The sequence below is a fragment of the Trachurus trachurus genome, assembly GCF_905171665.1.
Source record: "Trachurus trachurus genome assembly, chromosome: 21".
Classification (NCBI taxonomy): Eukaryota; Metazoa; Chordata; class Actinopteri; order Carangiformes; family Carangidae; genus Trachurus; species Trachurus trachurus.
The window spans coordinates 69,171-93,958 of NC_139899.1; the positions used below are offsets into that span (position 1 = coordinate 69,171).

Below are 24,788 nucleotides of genomic sequence, written 5' to 3' on the forward strand. Positions count from 1 at the left end.
GTCGGACCAATAGGAGGTCCTGTTAGTTCGAACTGTCATCGCTACTTTGTGACAAGCTCTTCCATTGATAGGAGCATGCAGCTTTCTCTCTCTCTCTCTCTCTCTCTCTCTCTCTCTCTCTCTCTCTCTCTCTCTCTCTCTCTCTCTCTACGCACATCACACACATACACGCGCGGCCCAGAATATCACCATATTCAGTCAGAGAGCCAGATCATGTCAGATCGCGCACAACCATCATAAATGCTGATCAAGATGTGTAAACTGATAATCAAAGCCCCCCCTCCCAGAGTACAGAGTAAAAGAAATACACAGACCCGCGTCAACCCGCTAATTTACGTGATGACACTGAACGTTACGTGATGCTACGTCATCGCGCCGGTCGCGTCTCATATCACGTACCAAAACAAAGCTCTGCTCCGCTCTGCTCTCATCCGAGACTGGGATCAAAAGATCAGAGAACACTGACCAAAAACGATAGAAAAAAAGAAAAGAAAAGAAGCGACAGTCTGTTTAACTGATGTGTTGTGCCGCGGACGTCCATCATCCGGCCGCAGCAGACTCGCTGTCCTCCGCGGTCCTGGTGCTCCAGGTCAGCCAGCCAGAGAGTCTGCCTCGGCGGACGGACACTCCGCGGCGGGCGGCTGTGGCATGACTGTGTGTGTCTCTTGCACCGCGGATGAGAGCGGAGCGACTGGTTTATGCTCTGTCTGATCCCTCAGCGGGGGGTCAGACTCAGCTCATTTTGGTCAATGGGAAAGGGGCCAAATGCCGATTGTTAGCGGGTCGACCCGCGTTTAAAAAACCCGCGTCGACCCGCTAATTTTAGTGGGAAAACGGCTATAGAGTGTTTGGACCGAAACACGGGTCTGTCAGTCACTCTGCTCTGCTCTGAGCCGAGGAGAAAACTTTTATCGTATCCTACAGTTTTTATCCAATGAGGAGAGAGAACGGCATGCAGGGCTGTGTGTGCAGCCAAGGAACGCCGTGAATGTGGTGACGTAGGGACGAGGACTGTTATGGTGCGTTCAAGGAAACTCGTAACTCATGTTTTTCCGACCTGTGAAGTCGTACCAGTTCGATCTGGTACGAGTTCACGGGTCAGAAGTTACGAGTGGCAGTTATAGTGACTTTCACAGGTAAAACAGGTCGGAAAAACACGAGTGGGTTGCCTGGAACGCTACAAAGTCCTAAGTTGTGACTTGAAGCTGTAATTTACGGTTTCAAAAGCCTACCTGGAACGCAGCATTAGCCAAAACGACCGGATCGCTTACTTCTGCTTTAATATATAATTAATATTATAATTGTATGTTATATAACTATAATATAATAATATTTATATTAATAATACAATAATATTCCATTGTTTTTGAAGAGGAATACATTTATATTGAAATATCTTGTCAAATTGTCATTTTAAAAAAAAAGCTATTGCATTTACAATTGATGTTCAGTCATCATCAATGGGTTTCAATAGGTGTCTCAACTGTACCATGGTACCGTCTCAACTGTACACGTATGGGGTATGGTTGAGACGGGACCATGGTAAAAATGCACCTCATGTTTATGACCTGATTGTAGAAAAAATAAACAAATAATAATATTCTTCAATAATAACTTAGTATACAAACAAATTAAACAGCATATAAAAAATCACTTATTTTCATTTTAGACTTGTTTTCTACACTTACTGTATCTATTACTGTATTCATATCCTATTTCAAGCACCAAAACAGTTCATTCTCATGACTGAAGGAGTGTTTTCACAAGGGATTTGAATTTTTTTCAAAAAGCAGACCTCAAATTTCCAGCATTTGGCCTAAATTATTTCTTTATACAGTGTTCTAGGACAAATTGGCCTCAGTGTGCTTACAGCGGAGGTTCTAATATTTAGACATAAAACACTTTAATTGAATTTATAATTTATTTAAATTACTACCTTTTTTTAAATGTGTTTTGAGTTGATATTTTTGATGTTTTGGGGTGGGTTCCATCCTATAATGGCTCTGTACATTACAGTAGCCTAATGTTTTAAAAAGATTGTATCATATCTTGATTGTCTGATTTCATTGTTTAAACACCACCTGATCTTATACAGTGTGTGTGTGTGTGTGTTTTATTCATTAATCACATTTCTAATAAAACCTAATTGCGTATCATACTTTGTGTAATTGTGTATGTTTTATCACAAATGTATGACATTTATATTAAAACAAACGGGTTGAAAATCGGTTGAAAATTCAGTGATAGACCTCTGCCTCTAGGCTAGAGCACTGGAATAAGAGAGTAACGACAGCATTGGTCCAATGGAAGCGCCTCCCGATGGCGGAATATGGGTATTGCAAGAGTGCCCAAGAATTGACGTCTGCATTGTTGGTGAATGAGGAAGTGCGGTATTTTCAATAATTTAAGGACTTTTCTAGATCACCCACGTTAATAGCATCATTGATCTTAACCCAGTGCTCTACCATAGCTGAGACGTTCTAATATTGAGGCTCCTGCTCAAGATGGCGGTGGCCGCGACAATCCGTTCCAATGGGCAGCAGCGTCAGAGGCGGCATCTACGTATATATATCTATGATCGTTATCCCCAAAGAAATTTAAGTCAAAAGCAAATGGACTTGGTTATTTGTCTAGGAAGACGTTTCACCTCTCATCCAAGAGGCTTCATCAGTTCATGTAGCATCTGACCAAGCTGGGACTGGTCCAACTATCTGGTGTGGAGACCCAGGTATTTAACCTCTTGTGGGGGCGTTCACAAGACCGATGATGTCACTGGAAACCCTTTGTGCTCCATGTGCCAACGACAGTCGTTGGAGTGACAGTCGTTGGTGAGAAGTTGGTTTCGACTTCGTTAGTGCCCTACTGTGTTATAACGACAGTCGTTGGAGTCACAGGAGGCCATTTGTTAACAGTTCTTTGAGATTAGATTGTTGAATCTCCTGGGAAGGGATGAAAGGGCAGCATTGTAAATTGGAGATAGGTGGTGTCTCAGACCTCCTCCTCTGTTTAGGGATGGTTTATCTACTTTTACATAGATGGCTTCTTTTACTCCTCTTTCAAACCACCTGTCCCCAATGTCCAGGATGTAGACATTGTTGTCATCAAAGGAGTGGGCTTTCTCCTTGAGAGATGTAAATGGATAGCAGGGTCCAGGCCTGATGACTTAGCTCTCCTGTGTTGGGCCATGCGTTTATGCAGTGGTTGTTTTGTTTCTCCAATGTAGAGGTCTTTGCATTCCTCGTTGCATTGGACAGCATAAACCAGATTGCTTTTGTGGGTGTGTGGTGTTCTGTCCTTGGGATGTACCAGTCTCTGTCTGAGTGTGTTACTGGGTTCTCCATCCACATCCTGTTTGTGTGTATGTTTGGGATGTGACTGGAGATTTTGTTCGTTTGATCCATATATATGTTCATTGATGTCCCTCAATGTTGCAGTGGAGCCGAACCCCCCCCCCCCTTTGATTTTTATTATTGCTCACCATATATCATCTCTTTTTTTTTTTTTTTGGGACCATGCAAAAAGGGGGCTGCCGCTTCACCCGGCTGGCTCTCTGCCAAGGTGCTGGAGGTATCAAAAGTGTCCAAACTGAAGAAAAAGATCTCCGCACACTTGGATCTATGCAATTTCACTTTATTAAAGGCTAAGCTTTCGGTCTCAGACGACCTTCATCAGAGCAATACACTGAGACAATGGACAGGCAGGTAGAAGAACACACACACTCCCCAATCCAATCAGTGATATGCAATACTGTGCACCCTGGTGGTGGAAGCTCCACCTCTTGGGACTTGTAGTTTACAGGGTGAAACACAGTCGATTCATTTTTTCTTTAAACAATCTAGAAAAAACACATATACAAACATGAAACACCTCCTGATAATACCTCAGGTGTTAACCGTCATAAACAGAGATACCCAGATATAAGAAAAAAAGGAAGAAGAAAGAAAACCAGTACATTAATAGAGTGAAGAGCTATGAATAGGTATCAGGCTGAAAGCCATCATAAACCATAGTCTCTACATTCTAGAGAAATTTAGAATCTAGAGAAATTTTTTTTTGGACCAAAAATAAAAATTTCTCCAAACTCGGATATATCATCGGGTTGGTGGTTTTGGAGAAAATGACCAAAAACCACACAGGCCATTTTGAAAAAAAAGGCCACCGCACGGGTTAGATTTTTTTTTTTTTCGAGCCAATTTATTTATTTTTTTGACCAAAAATTCAAATTTCTCCAAACTCGGATATATCATCTGGGGGTCTACGAAGGAGTGAAACGCCTGCAAATGTAATAATGCCCACAAACGTAATAAGCCACAAACGTTATAAAAATGTGCAGCTTTTAAAGTAATAATCCTGCAAACGTAATACATTTTCCACAAACGTAATAGCCGCTGCCTACTACAAACGTAACACGCGATTTCCCACAAATGTAATAACTATTACGTTTGCAGAGATTTATTATGTTTGTGGGGAAGTGAAAATCTTCAATTTTCAATTGTAATACAATGTAAAAACGCAATGAATAATGGTCGTTGTGTTGGTTGTGGTTTGATTGTTGTTGTTTAATACCGGGGTCCACCCACTATTCCTACATCCCGCTATTCAGTCATGTCTCTATTTAGACATCCCTCTATCTAGACATGCCGGTATTCCGACACTTTTTGGTACAGCTATTCCGACACGTCATTTTTTTTTTTTTTTTTTTTACAGCTGCGATACCCAGGCGCGTCTCTCACTCTTTTTTTCTTTTCAGCATGCCTATCACCGGTTTGATGAGGGAGTGATGTTCTTAATCTCAACAACTAAACTATCAAGTCACACACAAAACTGACACACATGATAAACAAACAGAACTATGTTGCAGTTTGTTTGTCAAGTGCATATTAAGTAGCCATGTGCGCTCTGTGGAGCGGCTACAAAGTGACAACGAAGACAACGGGCGGAGGGCAGGGGAAAGAAGCGGAACTTCTCCGAAAGCGAGATACACGGCGACATTGGGCAACATGGGGCAATAAATCAGTCAGAAAAATGATCTTGCATTTTAATAAGCTACAATAAAAACAAAAACCTCCCAAATCTCAACAAAAGGGAGCAAAAGGAAGAATAATCTAATGTAATCTGCCCCTTTATCCCGGAAATTTTCTTTTCTTCTTTTACCTAGATGTTACAACAGTGTAAAGCAGGATTTCCACGATAGTTACCATTACTTTGAACGCCTTTCCACTACACAGTTACAGCTCTACTGGACTCGGTTTAGGTCATTTTCTAGTACAGCTGAGTCCTTCACAGTTCCTCCTCAGGGCCGCGTTGTCTCGCTCTTTATTCTCTCCTCTTGTCAGCTCCAAACTCACGTGCACCTCGTTAACTCAGAGAATAATAACAGCCTCAGTAGCTGCAGATCAGTGTGCGCTGCTGCCAGTGTGTTTTTAAACTTGGCGGGGTTTGATCCTTGTCGGACGTCACACTAGAGTTTGTTTTTTCTTCTCTCTAATAGGCCTATGTATTTGTGTATGAGAAACAGTGTCTCAGATGCAAAAAAAAAGAAAAAAAGAAGGACACGTCTGACAACAACGTAATCAATCAATGTCGGAAAAGCGGAATAATAGTAAAGTGCCGCTACTCCGACATTGAGTGCCGCTACTCCGTGATCGTGGAGCAGAGAGTCAGCAGCTGGATTTCGCACGGCCAGTATGCTATTAGTAGATATAAACAACAACAATCAAACAACAACCAACACAACGACCATTATTCATTGCGTTATTACATTTTATTACAATTGAATGTTGAAGATTTTCACTTCCCCACAAACGTAATAAATCTCTGCAAACGTAATAGTTATTACGTTTGTGGGAAATCGCGTGTTACGTTTGTAGTAGGCAGCGGCTATTACGTTTGTGGAAAATGTATTACGTTTGCAGGATTATTACATTAAAGCAGAAGTGAGTGATCCGGTCGTTTTCGCTAATGCTGCGTTCCAGGCAGGCTTTTGAAATCGTAAATTACAGCTTCAAGTCACAACTTACGACTTTGTAGCGTTCCAGGCAACCCACTCGTGTTTTTCCGACCTGTTTTACCGGTGAAAGTCACTATAACGGCCACTCGTAACTTCTGACCGGTGAACTCGTACCAGATCGAACTGGTACCACTTCACGGTCGGAAAAATACGAGTTTCCTTGAACGCACCATAACAGTCCTCGTCGCTACGTCACCACATTCACGGCGTTCCTTGGCTGCACACACAGCCCTGCATGCCGTTCTCTCTCCTCATTGGATAAAAACTGTAGGATACGATAAATGTTTTCTCTTCGGCTCAGAGCAGAGCAGAGGGACTGAGAGACCCGTGTTTCAGTCCAAACACTCTATGTAAGTGATTGCTGTCGGAAGATATAACTATTTAAGACTTATATTAACACAAATATATCACTCACTTCTGCTTTAAAAGCTGCATATTTTTATGAGGTTTGTGGTTTATTACGTTTGTGGGCATTATTACATTTGCGGGCGTTACAAGGAGTATTAGGGCCAGCCAAAAAAAAAAAAAAAACAGCCAAAAAAAAAATAAAAATCCAGCGCAAGAGGAAAAAGTAAGCAAAACAAAAAAATCCGGCACAAGAAAAAAAAAAGTGACAGCAACAGAGTGACAGACAGGCTGCCAAACTCTGCAGCGCCATAAAAGTGAACAATAAAGCCGATTAACTTTGACTCAATGCCGGAGTATGACAATGAAAACAAGAAACACGAAGTGATTCGGCACACTGTAGTATTTACAAATACAAATACTATACAGGATAGGCCTATCTCCTCTCCTCCTCTAGTATTTACAAATACTACTACAAGAGCCTGTCTGTCACTCTGCTGCTGTCATGGAGCAGTCAGTTGCTTGTCGCTTTGTTGTGGTACGGTACGTGGTCAAGCCTGCAGTTTTTGCTTTTCTTTGGGGTTTTTTTCTTGTGCTGGATTTCTTTCTTTTTTTTTGCCTGACTTTTGTTTTTTTCTTGTGCAGGATTTTTTTTTTGCTTGCTTATTTCCCTTGCGCCAGATTATTATTATTTTTTTGGCTGTTTTTTTTTTTTTGGCTGGCCCTAATACTCCTTCGTAGGGGGTCCGAGGGGAGTCCAATGCAGAAGGTTTGGTTGAAATCGGGCCGGTGGTTTTGGAGAAAATGACCAAAAACAACACAGGCCATTTTGAAAAAAAAAGGCCACCCCGCGGGTTAGATTTTTTTTTTTTTTACCAAAAATTCAAATTTCTCCAAACTCGGATATATCATCTGGGGGTGCAAGGGTGGTGCTGGCAGCATCTTGTGGTGATCAGAGGAATTACAGATTCAGGTTATTTATTTCAGGTTATACAGTAAAACAGGAACAACAGGTAGTCCAGTCCACAGCTGGGGTCCCATATAAGCAACCTATTTAAATCACACATAGACTATATGTTTTTGTCAGTCTCATTTAGATCTGCAAAATTACACACAAAATAAGAAATAAAAGAAGTATAGAAAATGATTTGAGTTGCTAATTACTAAACTTTTCTTAACTTTCCAAGCTTGAGAATTTCCCCCCACCTTCCCTATCAAAGAAACTTGTGACATTTGATGCCAGTAATAACCAGCATAAAATAGTTTTGTGCATACAAGACTGACTCTGTTTTCTTTATTTCCAGAGAAACATTTTTCGTAAAACTAAATACTGAGAACAGATCAGATTTATCAGATGCAGTGCAGCCATTAAAACAAATAAACACTAGTATTAAAAACAAAAACAAAACATCCCTGGAGCCATATCAATGAGCTGTTTCACCTAAGATAAAGTTGTGGCCACTTTAAAGACTGTCCCTTACTTCCTCTTCCTCTGGCCGGTTTCAAGGCCGCCCTCCCCCTCTGTCAAAGTGCAACATGAACAAACTACAAAAAGACCGCAGACAAGAAACCTCTCGTTTAACTCTCTCACCTGAAATAGGCTTATATTCACTTTAGACAGTAAAAAGCTGTAGAGGTGATTATAATAACTTGCCATTGTAGAGTTTACATGTTAAATAAAATTGAGAATAAACCATTACAAAAAAAAAAATAATAAAATGCACCACAACATTTCTCAGACGCAGTCCAATTCAAAAAGTGTGCAGATTCTCGTCTAGTGCCAGAGTTTGTAAAAAGCTCCATATCCTGCATTGTGCCTTTAAGAATGGGGCTTCCTGGAAACCGTCAAGTTCCATGTTAGCATGGTCAAATTGATGAAGTTGTACATTGCAACTTTAAGAAACAACTTTTTAATTCAGCCGTTAAACCTGTGAGTTTATTTTCTTTTCTTTCTTTCTTTTGTGGACCAGTCTGGACCAGGCGGCTCGTTTCTGCAGCTTTTCCTGCTGTTTACTGCGTCTCCTGAACTTTCCGCTCAGTATGCGCGTTTGCAGACAGGGAGTGGCAAAAATATATTTATTTTTTAGCCATAACTCCTGGAAGTAACTTTCCCCCCGTCCACGCCGTGGTGTGCCTGTCTGTGAGTGACGGATCTGATGGACCACTCGCCGTCGATAATCACGCAAGTGAGCAGAGAGGAGGAGGAAAATGCCATTTCTCGTGAGGAAGGTGAGTTTAGAGAGAGAGGGGGGGAAAGTTTTCTCAACTATTCAGCTGCGCATGACAAAGTGACCGGGAGCAGCAGACAGCGGTGTGGAGTGGGGAGGGGAGGGGGACACACACGGTGTCTCACAGGTCTGCGGTGTCCTCGGACGAGTCAACACCGTGGCCTCTCCTCTCCTTCATGACAAGCTGCAAGTGGCGCACACATTTCGAGTGTCTGTGGGAGAGTTCGACGGTGTAGCGCTGTGTGTAGGCCACGGACACGGACAGTCGCTTTATGTTTATAATACTGAATCCGTTAAAGCAGCACAGTGGGTTTACAAACGAGCCTCATGCAGAAAGTGTCTGTTGTTGTCCGCGCGGTTTTTAAGGTCAAAGTGAGTTAAACGTCAGAAATAAAGTGTGGGATCAAAGGGGGCGGGGTCAGAGCAGCTGACAGGCCTGTCGCTGTGTTGGATGGAGACTGTAGAGCTGCTGCTGCTGATGCACATCAGTTTGATCTCTTTAGAGGTATTTGAATAAGAAGATATCCACACAGTGAAGTGCTGCACACTGTAGTCTGCAAATGCACTGGCTCTGCACTCAACAGTTGTTTACTGATGCACTCTTGAAGTAGCACTTAAAGGACAATTCCGGGCAAATTCAACTCGGGACTGTATTTTTCTAACATTTTAGGTGTAAAAGAAGGAATCTGAAGATTTTCAGTTTAATTGCTCCTATTTTGTGGTAGTTGTGTTTGTCCCCACATTGCCACAGCAGCGATGAATGGGAGCGGATGCAAGTTCCGCTAATTAGGCTGTTTACATCCCTCAAAGCTGCAATTTAACAGACAGCGTCAGGTGGCTACTCAAACATGCACCGAGAAGTTTGTTTACTTAAAGCAAGTTAAGAGTTGATATTCCTGTGTTTATGACACAAACGGGAGCTTCCGACTGCACGTGAACACACAAAGCGCGTCAACTTGGGTCTCGCGCGCGACTCCTGGAGACTTTGAATTAGATCTAGTTTAGCAAACATGTCGACAATTAAACTGAAAATCTTTAGATTCCTTCTTTTAGACCTAAAATTTTAGGAAAATACAGCCCCGAGTTGAATTTGCCCGGAATTGTCGTTTAAAGCAGCCATGTAGTTTTCAAACATTGTGTTGTTTTAACTATGCTACATTTTAACCTTAATTAAACAACTTCGGAGTAATTGTGATGGTTAAATAAATGACTTGTAACTTGTTACATGGAGAATGGAGGCTCTCTGCCTTCCACGGAGCGTCTCTTGGCCGATTACAACCTTTGCAAGATCAGCGCCTGTGCCCCGGTGTCCCAGCTCTCGCTTTGGCGGCACTGCGACACAAACACGACCCGTAATCTCTTTTTTATGACAGATAAGACTACACAAATATGCACGTCGTAACATCTGAAAAATAATGTTATCCATAGCTCCATGGATTGCTTTCTGGCCGGCTTTGTTGAAAACAAATGCACATGGCCAGGAGGAGGGTTAGAAAAAAAGTGACCGGACTTGCATAGTTCCACTTTAATAGGTGCTTCAAACAGGGACTATACAGCTGGATGCATGGGCAGGCCTCTGAAAAGTGACATGTTTGTTGACATTTGTAGCAAAAAAAGTAAATACAACCCCTGAAAAAAAGACATGGTAAATGAACCATTCTTTTGATAATGCACTAATAATTTATATTGCATTACCCTGGCCTAGAATAGCATACAATTAAACAGTAATTGTGATATTTCCCTACTATGCTAGTATTAGTGTCCCCACATTTGAATCTTTAAATTCTTAATTTAGGAATATTTCACTCTTTCCCTCCTCCTTCCTGATCAGTTGAAGTTCCCAGCCTGTCTTCAACACACAGCCTGTTAAGGATCAAAAAGCTTCATCTTGTATTTGTTCAAGTAGTTCATGGTAGATTAGAGGTCTGCTTTGGATCATCGTGCTGCATAGAGGCCGGTCTCTTTTCACTTTCACTTTTCTCTCGATTTGGAGTTTGCTTGTTTTCACTGGAATCAGTTTTTCCCTCTCTCGGTCCTGCACCACTCGCTGCCGAATGTTTCCTCCACCAGGCTTAACAGTCTGCGGAGGGTGTTGTTAAGTAACTTTTGGATACAAGCGTATCTATATTAAGGAGCACAAAAACACAATAAGTGTGTTCTTCTCGCAGAGGGACTTTTCTATGGAGCAGTGTTTGTAGAGCTGATCTGTACGCTCACAGCAAAAGCTTTGATGTTGTCAAGCAATGAAATAACTGTCTCGAATGAACATGACCCGCAGGAGAAAAAGACGGATGAATCACTTCCAATTTTAGCAGCTTAACCTCCACTCATGTGGTCACATTTAATTCTCCAATAAGCATTTTAGTTTACCATCACATGTATACTGTAGTTTTCTCTGGAATATGTCTTTGGGAAATGTATGGACATTTGAGGTTGAGATTCTATTTTTACCATACTTAATTGTATGAAATTCAACCTGCTAAAATGCAGTGTTTTGCAAGAAAAAAACATCTTGAAATGGTTGCAGGGTCATCTCATGAGCCGCCCGTGGAGATGTTACTGCTTTCAGAACAAGATAGTTTCTGTTATTATCTGTGGAGAACTGATTTATCCTGTCTGTCTGCTGCAGACGAGGCCACACAGCGACGATCATTCAGTTAAACCACTTACCCTGGAAAATGCCCATGAAGACTGTGATTAAGAGTGCACCTTGAGCACCGAGACATCTAATCCTGGACAGACAAGAGCTCTATTCACAAGCAATCTGGACATTTCATGACCAAATAAGGGCCACACTGACAAGACGTACCTGTAACTTTGAGGACAGAGACAATCGGCTGACTCTCAGCCAATGAGTCAATACTTTGATTATTGTCTCATACTTTTGATAATCATACTTTTATATCACTCTAAGTTAGGCCTATTGATGGCTCTGTGGTGAGCATTGTCTCCTCACAGAGCTCAGCTGCCTGTGTTAGCTTTTATTTGTGTGCGTTGGCCTCCTCCCACACCAAAAGCATGAAGGTTAAGCATTAGGAACATGGCTGCTATTTCTCTTGACTTAGGCTTGGGCCTCAGTATGACAGCTGGCTGCTGGTCACCCGCTGGTAGCAAAAGTGCAGGGAGAAGAAAATGAGGATCAACTGGGATCAATAATCTGCTTTATGGCTAAACATATAGAGTTATTGCAGTGGTTAGATGGTTGCACATTTGAAATGCTTAAATGAGTTCCAAAGTGAAGAGTCTCTTGCCTCATGTGAAGATTGTGTATTGGTGAGGTGTTGATAGAGCAGCCAGTTGTTCATTTAACAGACTGACAGTTTTATTAAGAAGTAGGCAGATGTCAAAATGTTTCTGCAACTCCATTCACATACTGGGAGAGAGGAGATTGACAGTTTAACTAATGAATTTGTAATAAAATGTAAATCATACAACCTTGCACCATGCTATTTCCTTTCATCAGTACAGTCTAAAATGAACTGATTAAATCAGAATCAACTATCTATCCACATTCAAACACTATACGGAAATGGACTATATTAATATGTTCAAGAGTGATATAAAAATAACCTATGAGGAAAGAATCACATTATCACATACTCCAATATATCTATATTACACAAACAAAATACCCAGGTTTTACAACAACATACATATGAACAACATATATGAAAATATTTATACGCATTTATATACCTTCATATTTATTTGAATTGTTCATATTCATTTTACGTCTTCCTATCTGGGAAAGGGGTCCACCCACAGTATAAATATACATATTTATCAAGTGTTTCATGAATTATTTCATATGTGTTTTTATTGTATATACACATATTGCAATTATGGAAATTCAAAACATGTGCATCTATTACATGTGGGGAAGTGGGATTTAGAAAGTATACCTGAGTTGTGCATCACTGCAGTGGTTCTGCTGCCATCCCCTGTAAAACCATGTCCAGCCAGGAGGTGGCAGCTCTGTCCAGTTTACCAGCGCAGGCCAACTCCAGTCTGGTCTCCAGTTACATTCACTTGGCCAGGAGGTCATGAGTCCAAAATATGGCTGCCATCCAGAAGTGAGGGAGCAGAGGAAAAAGGAAAGGGGGAGGCGTCTTGAGCACTTCTTTAGTTTCACGAGTTGCTGCAGCCAAATGGGGGCATCACGAATTCTGGAAAACTGTGAAACTTCCTGTCAGAATGTCTTACACAGTTCGTTTTTCTTTCACAGCTCGTTCCAGCCCACTAAACACATTCTGTGTTTGGTTTCGCATTATCTCATGTCGCTTCTGCAAGACAGTTTTATGAGCATTTTTACACTGTAGGCTAAGTAGGCTCCAACTAGGAGTCAAACTGCTTCTGCTGCTGCTTCAAATTAAAAAAAACAAAAAAAACAATACAAGTTTTTATAGTGTAAATCATCCTTGCAATTTGAATGAAAAGCTAAATGTCTGCTTCATGCACACGAATGAATAATGAAAATGCCCTCTTTTTACTTTAATAGCACCATACACCCAGGCTGGCCTGGACTCCATCAGTGTCCAAAATCCAGTGACCCACTTTATCCCAGCATGATCTGACAATGTTCCAGAGAACGCTCGGCTTTCTCACTCTTCAAGTTTCCTCATAAATGCTCAATGTGGCTGAGTTCAGGTGACTGTGGTGGAGCGTCCAGACAGTCACGACTGCTTGGTCTACTTTGTCCACAAGTGCTTCTTTGGAAAAGTGTGAGCTGTGTCTGGGGCCACAGGGGTCATTATCTGACCATAAATGATTCTCCACAAAGACAAAAACCAGAGGGTGTTGCATGTCTCTGAGGGACAGTGGTGCTTTTCCATGGTCAGGGTGTCTGTTGGGGTTAGGCCAACTCCAGTGAATGACCCCCCAGACTTGAATTTTCCCACTTTCCTACATCGGTTTGATACGCAGTGGTATAATCTTTCCAATCATCTTTTTGAAATGTGGGTGTTACTTGGCTCACCTGAGGCATTTGGTCTTGTTTTCTGCCCTGAGAGGTGACTTAGGACGAGTACAACACAACCTTCCTTTGACACTACTTTTGCTGATTGGAGTATTGCGTTCTTCAATTACCAAATTCTGTGTGCGATAAAGTTGCTTTTCTATCTCTCAGGGAATTAAGCTTGATGAGTTGACCATCTGATGGTGACCTGATTTGATCACTTCTGATCTTTCTAATCATGCTTTGAACGCAACTGATCCAGTTACTGTAAAGCGTTATAGAGTTCCACGCACTGCCCCCTCAGAAACCTTTAGTCTAACCATGATTTAAGGCTTATAAAGCCTCGCTTATGATAGCAATCTGACTGAGTGACTGACTGCTTCACACACTTACACACTTACACAACCACTGTACAGTGAATCACACCTGAGCCTCAAAGTCACATGAACACAAGCTTCAATCCAACTGAAGGAAATCAGGCCTTTGGTAGGTAAAGTTGGTCAGTGCTCCAAATTTGTGACTGCTGACCTAGAAACAGTGCAGAATCTGTAATATTTGTTTCTTCTTTTGACATGGCACATTGTTTTTTTTTTTTTTTTTTTATGTTTCTGAATCCTCAAACCTTTAGATTATCTCCAAGTTTATTCGTAAATGACATTGTCAACGTGGTCTTCTGACCTTCAGACCCAACTGTCTATATTTTTATTTAATATTCTTTATAGTGATGATTTCCCATCGGCCCACTAAAGTTAGCTTAGTTAGGCTAAGAATAATAATCACCATAGTAGTTATGCTGAACAACAAAGTGTTTATATGGTTAGCTCTATAAATGTGAATATCTGTGACTGGCTGAGTTGAGCAATCAGGTCCACCCTAGGTTTAAAATGAGCATCCGCCATTTGCCAAATGCACATAAAAAATAAGCTTTTGGCAAGTAAAATAATTAGGTCACTCGCGATTGGCAGGCCGCAGGAATATGCCGACTTAACTTACTTTCATCATAGATACCAAACAGTAAAACAGACATAGCTTACAGCTACATCAGATCTACTGATTGCGTTTTGAAACAGTTGTCCCTCGCTGCCCAACGTCATTCAACATTCTGAAATGTATCATGTTATCCGCAATAAAGTTAGCGTTCAGTCAGTCGGTCAGTTGGTCAGTAAGTCGGTCAGTTGGTCAAGTCAGTCAGAAGTAAACAGAGTTACTTTGTACTAACTTCACTGAAATCTTTGTGTAGGTAATTAGCCAGTTGGATAAGTTGTTGTTGGGGCTTTAATCTTGGCTGACGTTACTTACTAATTTTTACTAGCGTTAGCAAACACTCGGTTGCTGGCTCTGTCCAAAACTCCACTATGACATGAAATTAAGTCGGCTAAAACAGTGTGTGAGAGTTTTTTATTATGTCCGAAACCCTAGTATGAAACCAATAAGATGTGATATGCATACTGCTTGCAAGGAAATATTACAAGCAATGAGGAGATAGATTTGGCTATGTGAGACAACAACAACAACAACAACAACCCCATAGACAAGGCAGACTTGATGCTGCAATGGCATTTTGCTCTGCTGTTTGTTGTTTGACAGTACAGTGTATTATAAGGTGACTTATTGTACATTTTTGTTATTAAGGTACCAAAAAAAGCTACCAGTACCAGTATCGGTTCAAATTTGAATGGTACCCAACCCTAATTGTTTTGTGACCTTGTGTTGTGAGCAGTTCAGTGGTTGGTAAAAACAAATTTTGGCCAGTAAAATTTCCCACCTTACCTGCCATTGGCAGATAGGTCAAAACGTACATTTTATACCCTGGTTGCACCGTTGGTCAGGTGAATGCTACATGTATAAACTGGACTTTCCCCATTTGCTAATGCTAATGCTCTTTGGAAGAGAATTGGCACGGTGTCTGTTCCAACATTGTAGAGCTTCATCAGGCCCAGAAAGTCCATCCTGACTCAACCAGAGCCCATACATGTCCATTACATGATCACAGTGTTAATACAAACAACATTTGTCACGAGATTTGGAACCAAATCTCGTGACAAAAAAAGCTCCCAGCAACAAACCGTAGACACTGCCCTCTTGGGAGAGAGGGGTGGAGCCTCGGTTGCCCACTTTGTAAGAGGCAAAATAAGAAAGATATACTGTTGCTTTCTGTCTGTGTGATCATTTTACAAGTAAATATAGCTTAAATCATAGCACAGCTGGTGTCTTTAACTTTAGTGTTTAGTGATTTTGTCAGGTGAGGTTGTGTGGTCATAAAATCATCATCTCTTGTCAGACAAGAGAAATGTAAATGAGAACATCTTTATTAGGGCTTAATTACAACACTGGGTAAGTCTTGTTTGCAGTGACTCACAACAATCTGTAAAGTGAATACTTTCAAATGCAAAAATATTTCAACCTTGAGCTGACCTGACCTAAGACCAGCTCGGCCATCACGAACCTGCCGTACCATTCGCTCAGCAGGGGTGTGAAACAGGTTGTCAGATTTTAACAGAGTATCGAGTGTCAAAGTGGCTGAAAGTCGGTCGTGGGAGGCCTCATTCTTCCTGCGTCTGGATAGGAATAGAAGTAGCCAAGTACACAGGCATGCCTAGCCTGAAAGAGCCCCAGATAAGCCTACTTTCAGCTAAGCAGACTAAAACATGCTGCTGTGGCGCGAGGTCGTTGCTGCCCCTCGGAAATGCTGTAACCTCATTATCAGTGTCTGAACCTCGGGGGGAGGGAGGTGTGAGGAATGTTGCAGGACAGTTTGCTTCTTACTCATTCCCACCTCCTTGTTATTAACGTGGGGTTCATTAAACAAGTAGCTGTGGGGAAAAAAATTCAAGTGGCCAAAGAAGATTTAGCTAAAACCACCATGATATGATCAATAATCAAAGATATATTTTTTAAATCAGTATTTAATTAAATGGATAGTTTAACATTTTGGCAAATTGACCCAGGTTTGTTACCTTTATTTGTCGGTGCAAGCTATTTTTAGAACGGCGGAGCAGAGCCGTGAGCTGTTCAGAGCTACGCTACGGAGGCTAATGGGATTTCTTGGTTTCCCTCATCAAACTCATCAAATACACAATCCAACAACTCCAAAACACTGTTGTGGACAAGTTGTGACCTGCACATTCACCAAGCTATGAGATAATAACGCAACGTTATGAGACGGAGTTGTTTTCAAAATTCATGCAAAACCGCTGATGCACATTCTAAAAATAGCTTGCACCGACAAATAAAGGTAACAAACCTACTGCTATGACTATAGAGTTCCGAAGCGGAAGCAGGAAGTAACGGCCCCATGGGTCCTCAATTCGAAAAAAGTCTCCATACAAATGAACGGGACTCCAAGATTTATTTCGTGATCCGTTTGAATTGTGCCATGAGAAAAAAATATGTCCTCTACCTGTTTAAAACATCATGTTTCATGCCGAGAAATCAGCAGTTTATGGTAAAACGGCAACAGAAGAATGTATTTTGTGTGACGACGCTCTGTGGACTACAAATCTGGTGTCCCACAAAAAATACGTCACCAACTGACACGGGAAAGGGCGGCATTTGGTGTGTGACGTCACCTACGCGACCTGTAGTCTTTCTGGTTACGGACTCTTCGGAATTTTATTTTACAATAGGTTTACAATAAACTGCTGATTTCTCGGCATGAAACGTGATGTTTTAAACAGGTAGAGGACATATTTTTTTGTCATGGCACAATTCAAACGGATCACGAAAAAAATCTTGGAGTCCCGTTCATTTGTATGGAGACTTTTTTGGAATTGAGGACCCATGGGGCTGCTTCCGCTTCGGCACTCTAGGGATTATGGAAATGGCCCAATTTTCTAAAATGTTGAACTATCCCTTTAATTAAAGCAGAAGTAAGCGATTCAGTCGTTTTGGCTAACTTCCTGTCAGCCGATGGGGTTAGCAGTCCCCGCCCTCCTGGGCACTTGAGTTTTTTCCCCCCACAGCTTAATGAACCTCACGTTTATAATAAGGATTTACATGAAATAACTCAGCTGCTTGTGTTTGACCTGATCTCCTCACTGCTGTTCAAAAATCTGGACACAGGACCTTGATCAATGTGTTGTCCTGAAATACAAGAGTCAGTGTCGGTGTTAAGGCTGTCCTTGGTCCAGCATGCCATGTACATGCCCCACCTGCAGGTCAGGGTCTGACCCGCACACGTAACATGGGGCAGCCCAGAAAAAGAAAAACAACTGTCGATGCTGCAGAAACTAAGTGTTGCGCAAATACACCACTTTTCAGTTACATAAGCAAAACTATTAGACAAGGCCTGATCTAGATGTTAAAAAGACTAACAATCTATTAGCCAAAATGCAAATGTCACTAGTGCATCAGAGCAACAACAGCAGCTGTGTTGTGTAAGTCATGTGGATTATCTTTAGCAATTGAATAGCTATTTTGTTTTTAACCACCTTTCATTTGTCTGTTGCTCATGTCAGTGTCTCATCTAATTTTAGGCTGCACTCGGTGACTCTGTTGGTCTGATGGATGGTTGATCCTGAGTAAGTTTAGGTAGACTCACTGCAAAGAAATCTGGTGCACACGGTTTGACCAGCCACAACAGTGTGGCAGGTATTGTTTTCACTTTGTGAGTCTCTGCATGTGTCCATCAAGTGTGTTCATGGAGACACTAAATGGAGTAGGACCTACTATAGGTGGTTTTAAATACTTTGGGGTGTAATACGTTTGTCTGGGGACAGACTGCACTGCTTCATCTTCATATTTACCAAGGTATACAAATATTGATACACAAAAATATTGCAATATTTTATGACACAATACTGATACTGTTTATTCTTTGAAGCACCGTGTTGATATTTCATTAGAAGCTAACATGGTGATAGTGGTTTGGTGTTTTATTAGAGCCTCCAACCTATGGTAAGCCCTTTCACAAAAGCTAGACAGTGATGTACTGTAGTATGTTCTAGGAGCCGTGGAATACAAATATAGGGCTATTCTCAGTCCTAAAATAAACTGTTTTGTTTGTGCATACAATTCTTTTTTTTTTTTTAATTAACATTGAAAAATATCCCAATATATATCACAAGACATCATATCATTGCCCCCCTTTGTACTTTTTCCTTATGGGTTGGACTGTCAGCAAGCTGGCAAATGTAGCAGGTGAAATGACCCATCACAAGTACACTTAGTGGTCTTTAGTTCCTTATATCTTTGCCAATAATAAGAATGTTGCAACCACGAGAACCACTTTATGTTATGTCCATATATTATATACAGTAGATAAGTTACTAGTATGCCTTTTGATACCTTTGTGTTACATTATGCCGTTATGAATTAGATGTTTAAGTTGCTTTGGAATTATATCAAATCTAGTTAAATCATGTTTATAAAAAAGAAAAGAAAAGAAAAAAAACTCAAGCCATTCCCACCAGCCAGTCTCTCCAGGCTATTAAAAGGAGTGGAGATGTCAGACAGGATAGCTCTCCTTTGTTTAATGGGTTATCCTTGTTTCTTATATATACCTGTAGATATAGATATATAATTCCCTCATAGCTACGCTTTATAGAGTTTAAACTTCCCTATCACAGCTTCACTGCCCTGTAGGCTGCTGTTACAGAGGCTCCTTTAGATACGATTCAAGTGATGCATTAAAAAAAACACTTGGACAATGAGTGTTGTTTTGATATATCACTGAGAACGTGACTTCAAACCATCTGACACGCTGGCAGCCTGAGGGTTTATATCAGTTCTGGAGCTGTTCCAATTTAGCTTTACTCTGACTTTCCTCTTACATGGATCTTATGCAAATATTTATAGAAACCAAAAGCAAACCTGAATGAAACCCATTAAAATACCTTTAAGTTTGTACTTTGTGACCCTCTCTTATTTTGGACCCTATCTCATATTATCAGGAGCCGGAGCTGTCCGTCTGTGCAGCGCTGGCATTCTGTTTATGTTGACATTTGTAATGTAGACATGATTGTCGGGAAGCTTTCAGAATGACACGATGTCACAGAGTATATGGTGTCAGCCGTTTATTAGGTTCATTTTTCTGTGCATGCACCGAGGCGTCGCTGTGCAGTGTAAACACGCTGCTTAGCCGTTTCCTGCCCTGCTTCGTATGTGGCACAAGCAGGTTTTTGTTTGTGACTGTTTATGGCCTGGGTGTGAGTATGTGACACTATATATACACCCACACAGAGAATCTCATCACGAACCGCTGTCAGCAGCTGCTCTGCCCCGGCTATTTTAAGTGCTCCGATTTGTAATGTGGTAATGCACTGAGCAGCGTGATGTTTTTTAACACTACGAGCTTCACCTGCCCAGTTCCCTCACGCATGTTTGCACACAAAACCTTTCCTTTCGTCTTGGGACCAGGGGAGGTATGTCCCAACAAGCATGCCGGGCCAGTAATGAGCGTTCTCCAGCGGCTTTGTCCACTTTAAACTCCGGCTGAATGAAGCAGTCAACAGGCCAAAGCCATAGGGAATGACACTTGAAAGTAGGTCACACATGTTCAGATGAAGAGATGATGCCAAAGAGAAAGGTCAATAAAAAGGCTGTTTGTTTGTTTGTTTGTTTGTTTGTTTGAGTTCGCTGTGATATTTGAGTTTCTTGTGCTGAGAGTCATTGATAAAAGTTGAATGGACTGTTAAGTTTTTATGTTTTTGATTTTCTTTTCATGTTTCAAGTCACCATATCATATCTGATCATATGAAATGGCACAAACAGACTTATTATTTACTGAGTAAATGTATTTGTCAGTAGTGAATAGTTTAAGTGGAATTAAAGCAGTTTAACAGATTCCTTTAAAGGGATAGTTCACCCAAAATTCAAATTTCACTCATTTTCTACTCACCCTCATGTCGACTACGGGTTGGGAGAAGTTTCAGAGTCCTCCATGCCTTTTTGGAGTTACAGGGGGGCTCCATGCAGCACTGCATTGCCATATGACGGTGGCGAACGGGGCTCTCTTTTCTTTGTCCAAAAAGACACACCAAAAAACATCCAAATACCTCCATAGTACTCGTATGTAATGTCCCTCTTGTATTGAAGCCCCGACATGAGAAATTGTTCTGAAAAAAAAATTAATAAGTCTATACCCTTAGTCGACATGAGGGTGAGTAGAAAATGAGTGAAATTTGAATTTTGGGTGAACTATCCCTTTAATAACAATTTCCTTATGTACCATATTACACAAATATTTTTCAGTTATTGTGAATGTAGGTATCTCAACACTCATTGTGCCATCTTTTTTTCAGTGCAAGCAAGTGGAAAACAAAAATGATCATAGTATTTGTATTTGTGACTCGTCTTGCAGTCACAATAGTTATTTAAGTAATTATTAAATTCTGCAATAAAGGCCTGAAAGTAATGACTATACTCTCAATATTGATTTATTGAATTAATCTGATGAATGTTTTGTTTTTTCTAGTGACTGATTGGTTGGTCTATAAAAGTGGAGCCCACCATTTGTTAAAGCCCTTTGTGATCACATCAAGTTGCTCATTCTGCCCCACTGACATTTCTACAATATATAAAAAAAAAGTAAGGCCTACTTGTCACGTCCCACTGTTTTCTTTTTTTAATGTTTTATCGCAATGTATTTATTTATTAACAGTTTTTTATTCTGTAATTTCTATAGTTTTTTTGCTTTTACTTTTAGCACCTAAACAGAGAAAAGCAACAAACCCTCAACATTTCCCCCAAAATGTTTTGTTACTTACACTGAAAGTTAATTTGGTCTAGATTAGTTCATTTAGGTTAGAACCATGGACTCAAATGATTGCAAGGCCCTGGCTGTGACTGTCCAGTTTAATGATGTTTGATGATGATTGACTTACTGCTCCTCCATGTGCTGACTGCTCAGCAGGTATAGCCCATCAGTGCTACTTGTGCAATCATCACACATTTACACCCAAAGCAGCTTGACAGGTCCATGATACAGTACGCCCCATACTGAGGCAACAGATTTAGTCTTGTGTGAGCGGCATGCTAATGTCGTAGCTGACAGCTCTGACTGCTCATCAGGGCTCAGTTTTTTCTTTCTTTGTAAATGCCGGCTCTCATCACTCCGACACCAGCTGATGAGATGTTTTCGACCACTTGTGTGTGCCAGTAGCTGTTGTTACATGGATTAGTGGTGTTAAGACAGAATGTAAGAGATAAGAATGCAAGAAATACATTTTATACATGTCATTCTCATACTTTTTTTATCATTCATTATTCAGGCAGTGATTAATTTGTTTTTTGTCTTAGTAGTACTATTAATTTCCAAAATAATTCATTTCAGTGTAAGTTTTTGCAAAATGAACAAAGTATTCAATTACAGTTTGTGTTTATAAGGAATTTATTTTGTGTAGCTGTGTGCAGCTTTTACTGCAAGTAGGGTTGTTCGGTATACCGGTACTAGAGTGGTACCGGGGTACTGACGCATTTAAAACTGCGCTTAGATGGGACGGGTACTTTCATTTTACGCCGCCGGCAGCGGTGACGTCGCCACGTGAAGTCGCCGCATTGTAATTTGAGCCGAGACGAGCGAGTGAGTGAGTCACAAACGAAGCAAGGTGCTTTTTAAAAAAAATTACCGTTACAGCGCCACCTGTCCATGTGCCTGTGTGTGCCGCGCACGAGAGAGACGGGCCGCCACAGACTCGTTAATTAATGCAAACACAGCTGGTTGATAAGTTTCATTTTTACTGCGCACCACCACTGGCATGCATAGTCTCTCTCTCTCTCTCTCTCTCTCTCTCTCTCTCTCTTTGCGTGTGAGTGAGTGAACACAGCGAAGGAGCGCTACGCGGAGATGAATTAACGGAACGATATTGCGTTGATGGGGGGGGGGGGAGCAGAATCAATTTGGTCTACATATGGGAAACAATAGGTATGTGTGTTTGAGTAACATGCAAGTTTGTGTTTCATTCTATAAACTACTGACTACCTCAAATAATGCAAAGAAAACAAGTTGATATTCATTTTTAAACAGACCACTAATGTTTTAATTTAGGAAGAGTTCAGATTAATGGATATTTAATCCTGCAGCAGCAGTAACTGTTTACTGATTTACTGATTACTGATGTATATGTTATAGTTCTAAGATTTTCTATTAAAATAAAGCCAATAATGACATTTTTTGTGTTCTCTTTTTATTTGGAAAAGTACAGAAAAGTATCGAAAAGTATCGAAAAACATGTTGGTACCCATACCGGTACCAAAATGTTGGTATCGTGACACTGTTGTATCTATTTTTTGTGGTTTAACAAAGCAAGTTGTGGTCTTCAAAAAAAGTAACATCATATCTGTTCCTTTGTGTATTACATTGGCAGACTGTAAATAACATTTTTGACATTTGTTTGTTTTGCAGGGTTATCACAAACATATGTACTTAGGATTATTAATAGAAATACAGAACAATCATGTTACATGTGTTTAAATGATGTGCTCTGTGAGACTGTATGCTTCCTATAGAACAGTTCCCAAATTGTTTAGGCCATGTACCCCCTTCTACTTTCCAACTACCACCACAATCACAAATGATTTTCTTGATTTTTTCTATTTACACTGTGAAAACCTCATTTAATATAATGTCTGAGTTATTTAATTATTAATAAAAACATAACACCATAGCATCACCATTACCCTTTTCATGTTACACACCACCACAGTTTGGGAATCCCTGCTATAGAGGAACAAAAGTTGGCAAATCTTAAAACAAACACCACATGAAATGAAACGGTGTGTCCTCATCTGACTATTTTCGGGGAACAGATGGACACATGTGTTTTCTTATGCAATATGTTTGATCCTTTTGCCATGCAACTGAAATAGCTATGGCCATGGGCACCTCACAACACGACAGAACGCAGCAGGGGTCCTGCTGACGTCGCAGTGCTGCACAGATCGAATACACAGGGCGAGCGTCGGCGCCAATACTTACATCACCGAGCGGATCAGGTCCCAGACAGATGTAGCAAAAACACAATACATGGTTTTTTTTTGGTTGCTTTGATTACATAGTAAAAAACACTATTAAAATTGATAGAGATAGAAGCACTAAAAAGTATGGTTATGTCTTTTTGTGCCTGCTTACACGCTGAAGAGTGCTCATCAAGGTCTATAGATCTTTCAGAGAAGTGAAAGAGATTAAAGAGGAATTTGTATCAGTTTCAATTAGTAGGATATGAGCATCACATAACTTGTTTCCCTCTCTCACCGTTCCAGGTGCCAACGAAGTCTCCCCCTCACAGAAGCCTCGCAGCAGAGGCCTCTTCCAGAGTCTCCTGTGCTGCCTGTGCGGAAGAGAAACTGAGCCACAAACGGTAAAAAACAATGCCCCCTTACCGGTCGAAGAAAATGGAGCTTTGTCAAAAGTAAGTAAATCTTTCAACATCCTTTCTTCCTCGCCCTCCCTCGCTCCTCCCCGCCATCTCTGCTTTCTCTCACCTCCCCTCTCCATCGTCTTCTGAGCAGCATGTGGTCCGCGTGATTGACAGCTGCGTGATGCATGAAACACATGTTTTCTCGGCTCAAAGCTATTCATGTTTACTCGTCTTTCCCTGTGGCGGGAGGCAATGTGCATCAGTTCTGCAGAGGACTCCGTGTTCAGACATCTATCAAGATGACTAGGAGTTACAAGAAGAGCAGAAATGATGTAAATGTCAGAGAAGTGAAACTCTGATGTGATCGCCGTATCGCAAAAGTCCAAAACAGCCGTGCCGCCACAAGCAAGACACATTAGGGGAATAGCAGAGGCTCCCTTTGGGATCAAGAAACTACAATGCAGATCTGGCATCAAAAGTGATTAAAGCCATTATAAAAGTTGTTAATTGATTGATTATTTGATAATTTACCATTAGAAAATTTCAGTGTGGAGGGTGCTTGAATAATAAAATGTGAATGATTGATGCTAAGATTGTGATTGATTCACCAATGAATTACTTACTTATTCTCTACATATTAGTTTTTGGACAATTGACAATACCTGCTATGCTATAAATGAGTGTATTCTTGGAAAACAACTTGGCTTTTGGCACTGAAGGTCTGGAGATCAAGTGGTCAAGATGTTCTCAGGTGTCAGTTTCAGATTTATGCCTTAGTTCAGCCTTTTATAGAGATTTGATATTCCAGAAGTTATTTGTCACGTCTTTCCAGTCCCCCAAAATAAATTGCTTGGTCTCTGGCAAAGGGGGGTTGAGTCAAGTGCTAGTCTCAGTTTTGGTTGTGACAACCTGTCATGTCATCGTGCATGCTGCTCCTGTTGCTGTTACTCTCT

At 40.9% G+C, this 24,788-nt stretch overlaps 1 protein-coding gene across 1 annotated transcript in view; it reads left to right on the forward strand.

The window, feature by feature from the left end:
• The first annotated feature begins 8,343 nt into the window (after positions 1-8,343).
• The window catches only part of ctdsp1 (CTD (carboxy-terminal domain, RNA polymerase II, polypeptide A) small phosphatase 1), a 32,436-nt gene continuing 15,991 nt past the window's right edge, over positions 8,344-24,788 (forward strand). Inside the window, exons 1-2 of the mRNA XM_083996228.1 lie at positions 8,344-8,584; positions 23,738-23,886. Of these exons, the coding sequence (XP_083852354.1) occupies positions 8,512-8,584; positions 23,738-23,886 (222 nt within the window). The 5' untranslated portion in view covers positions 8,344-8,511. The remainder of the gene's footprint in view (positions 8,585-23,737; positions 23,887-24,788) is intronic.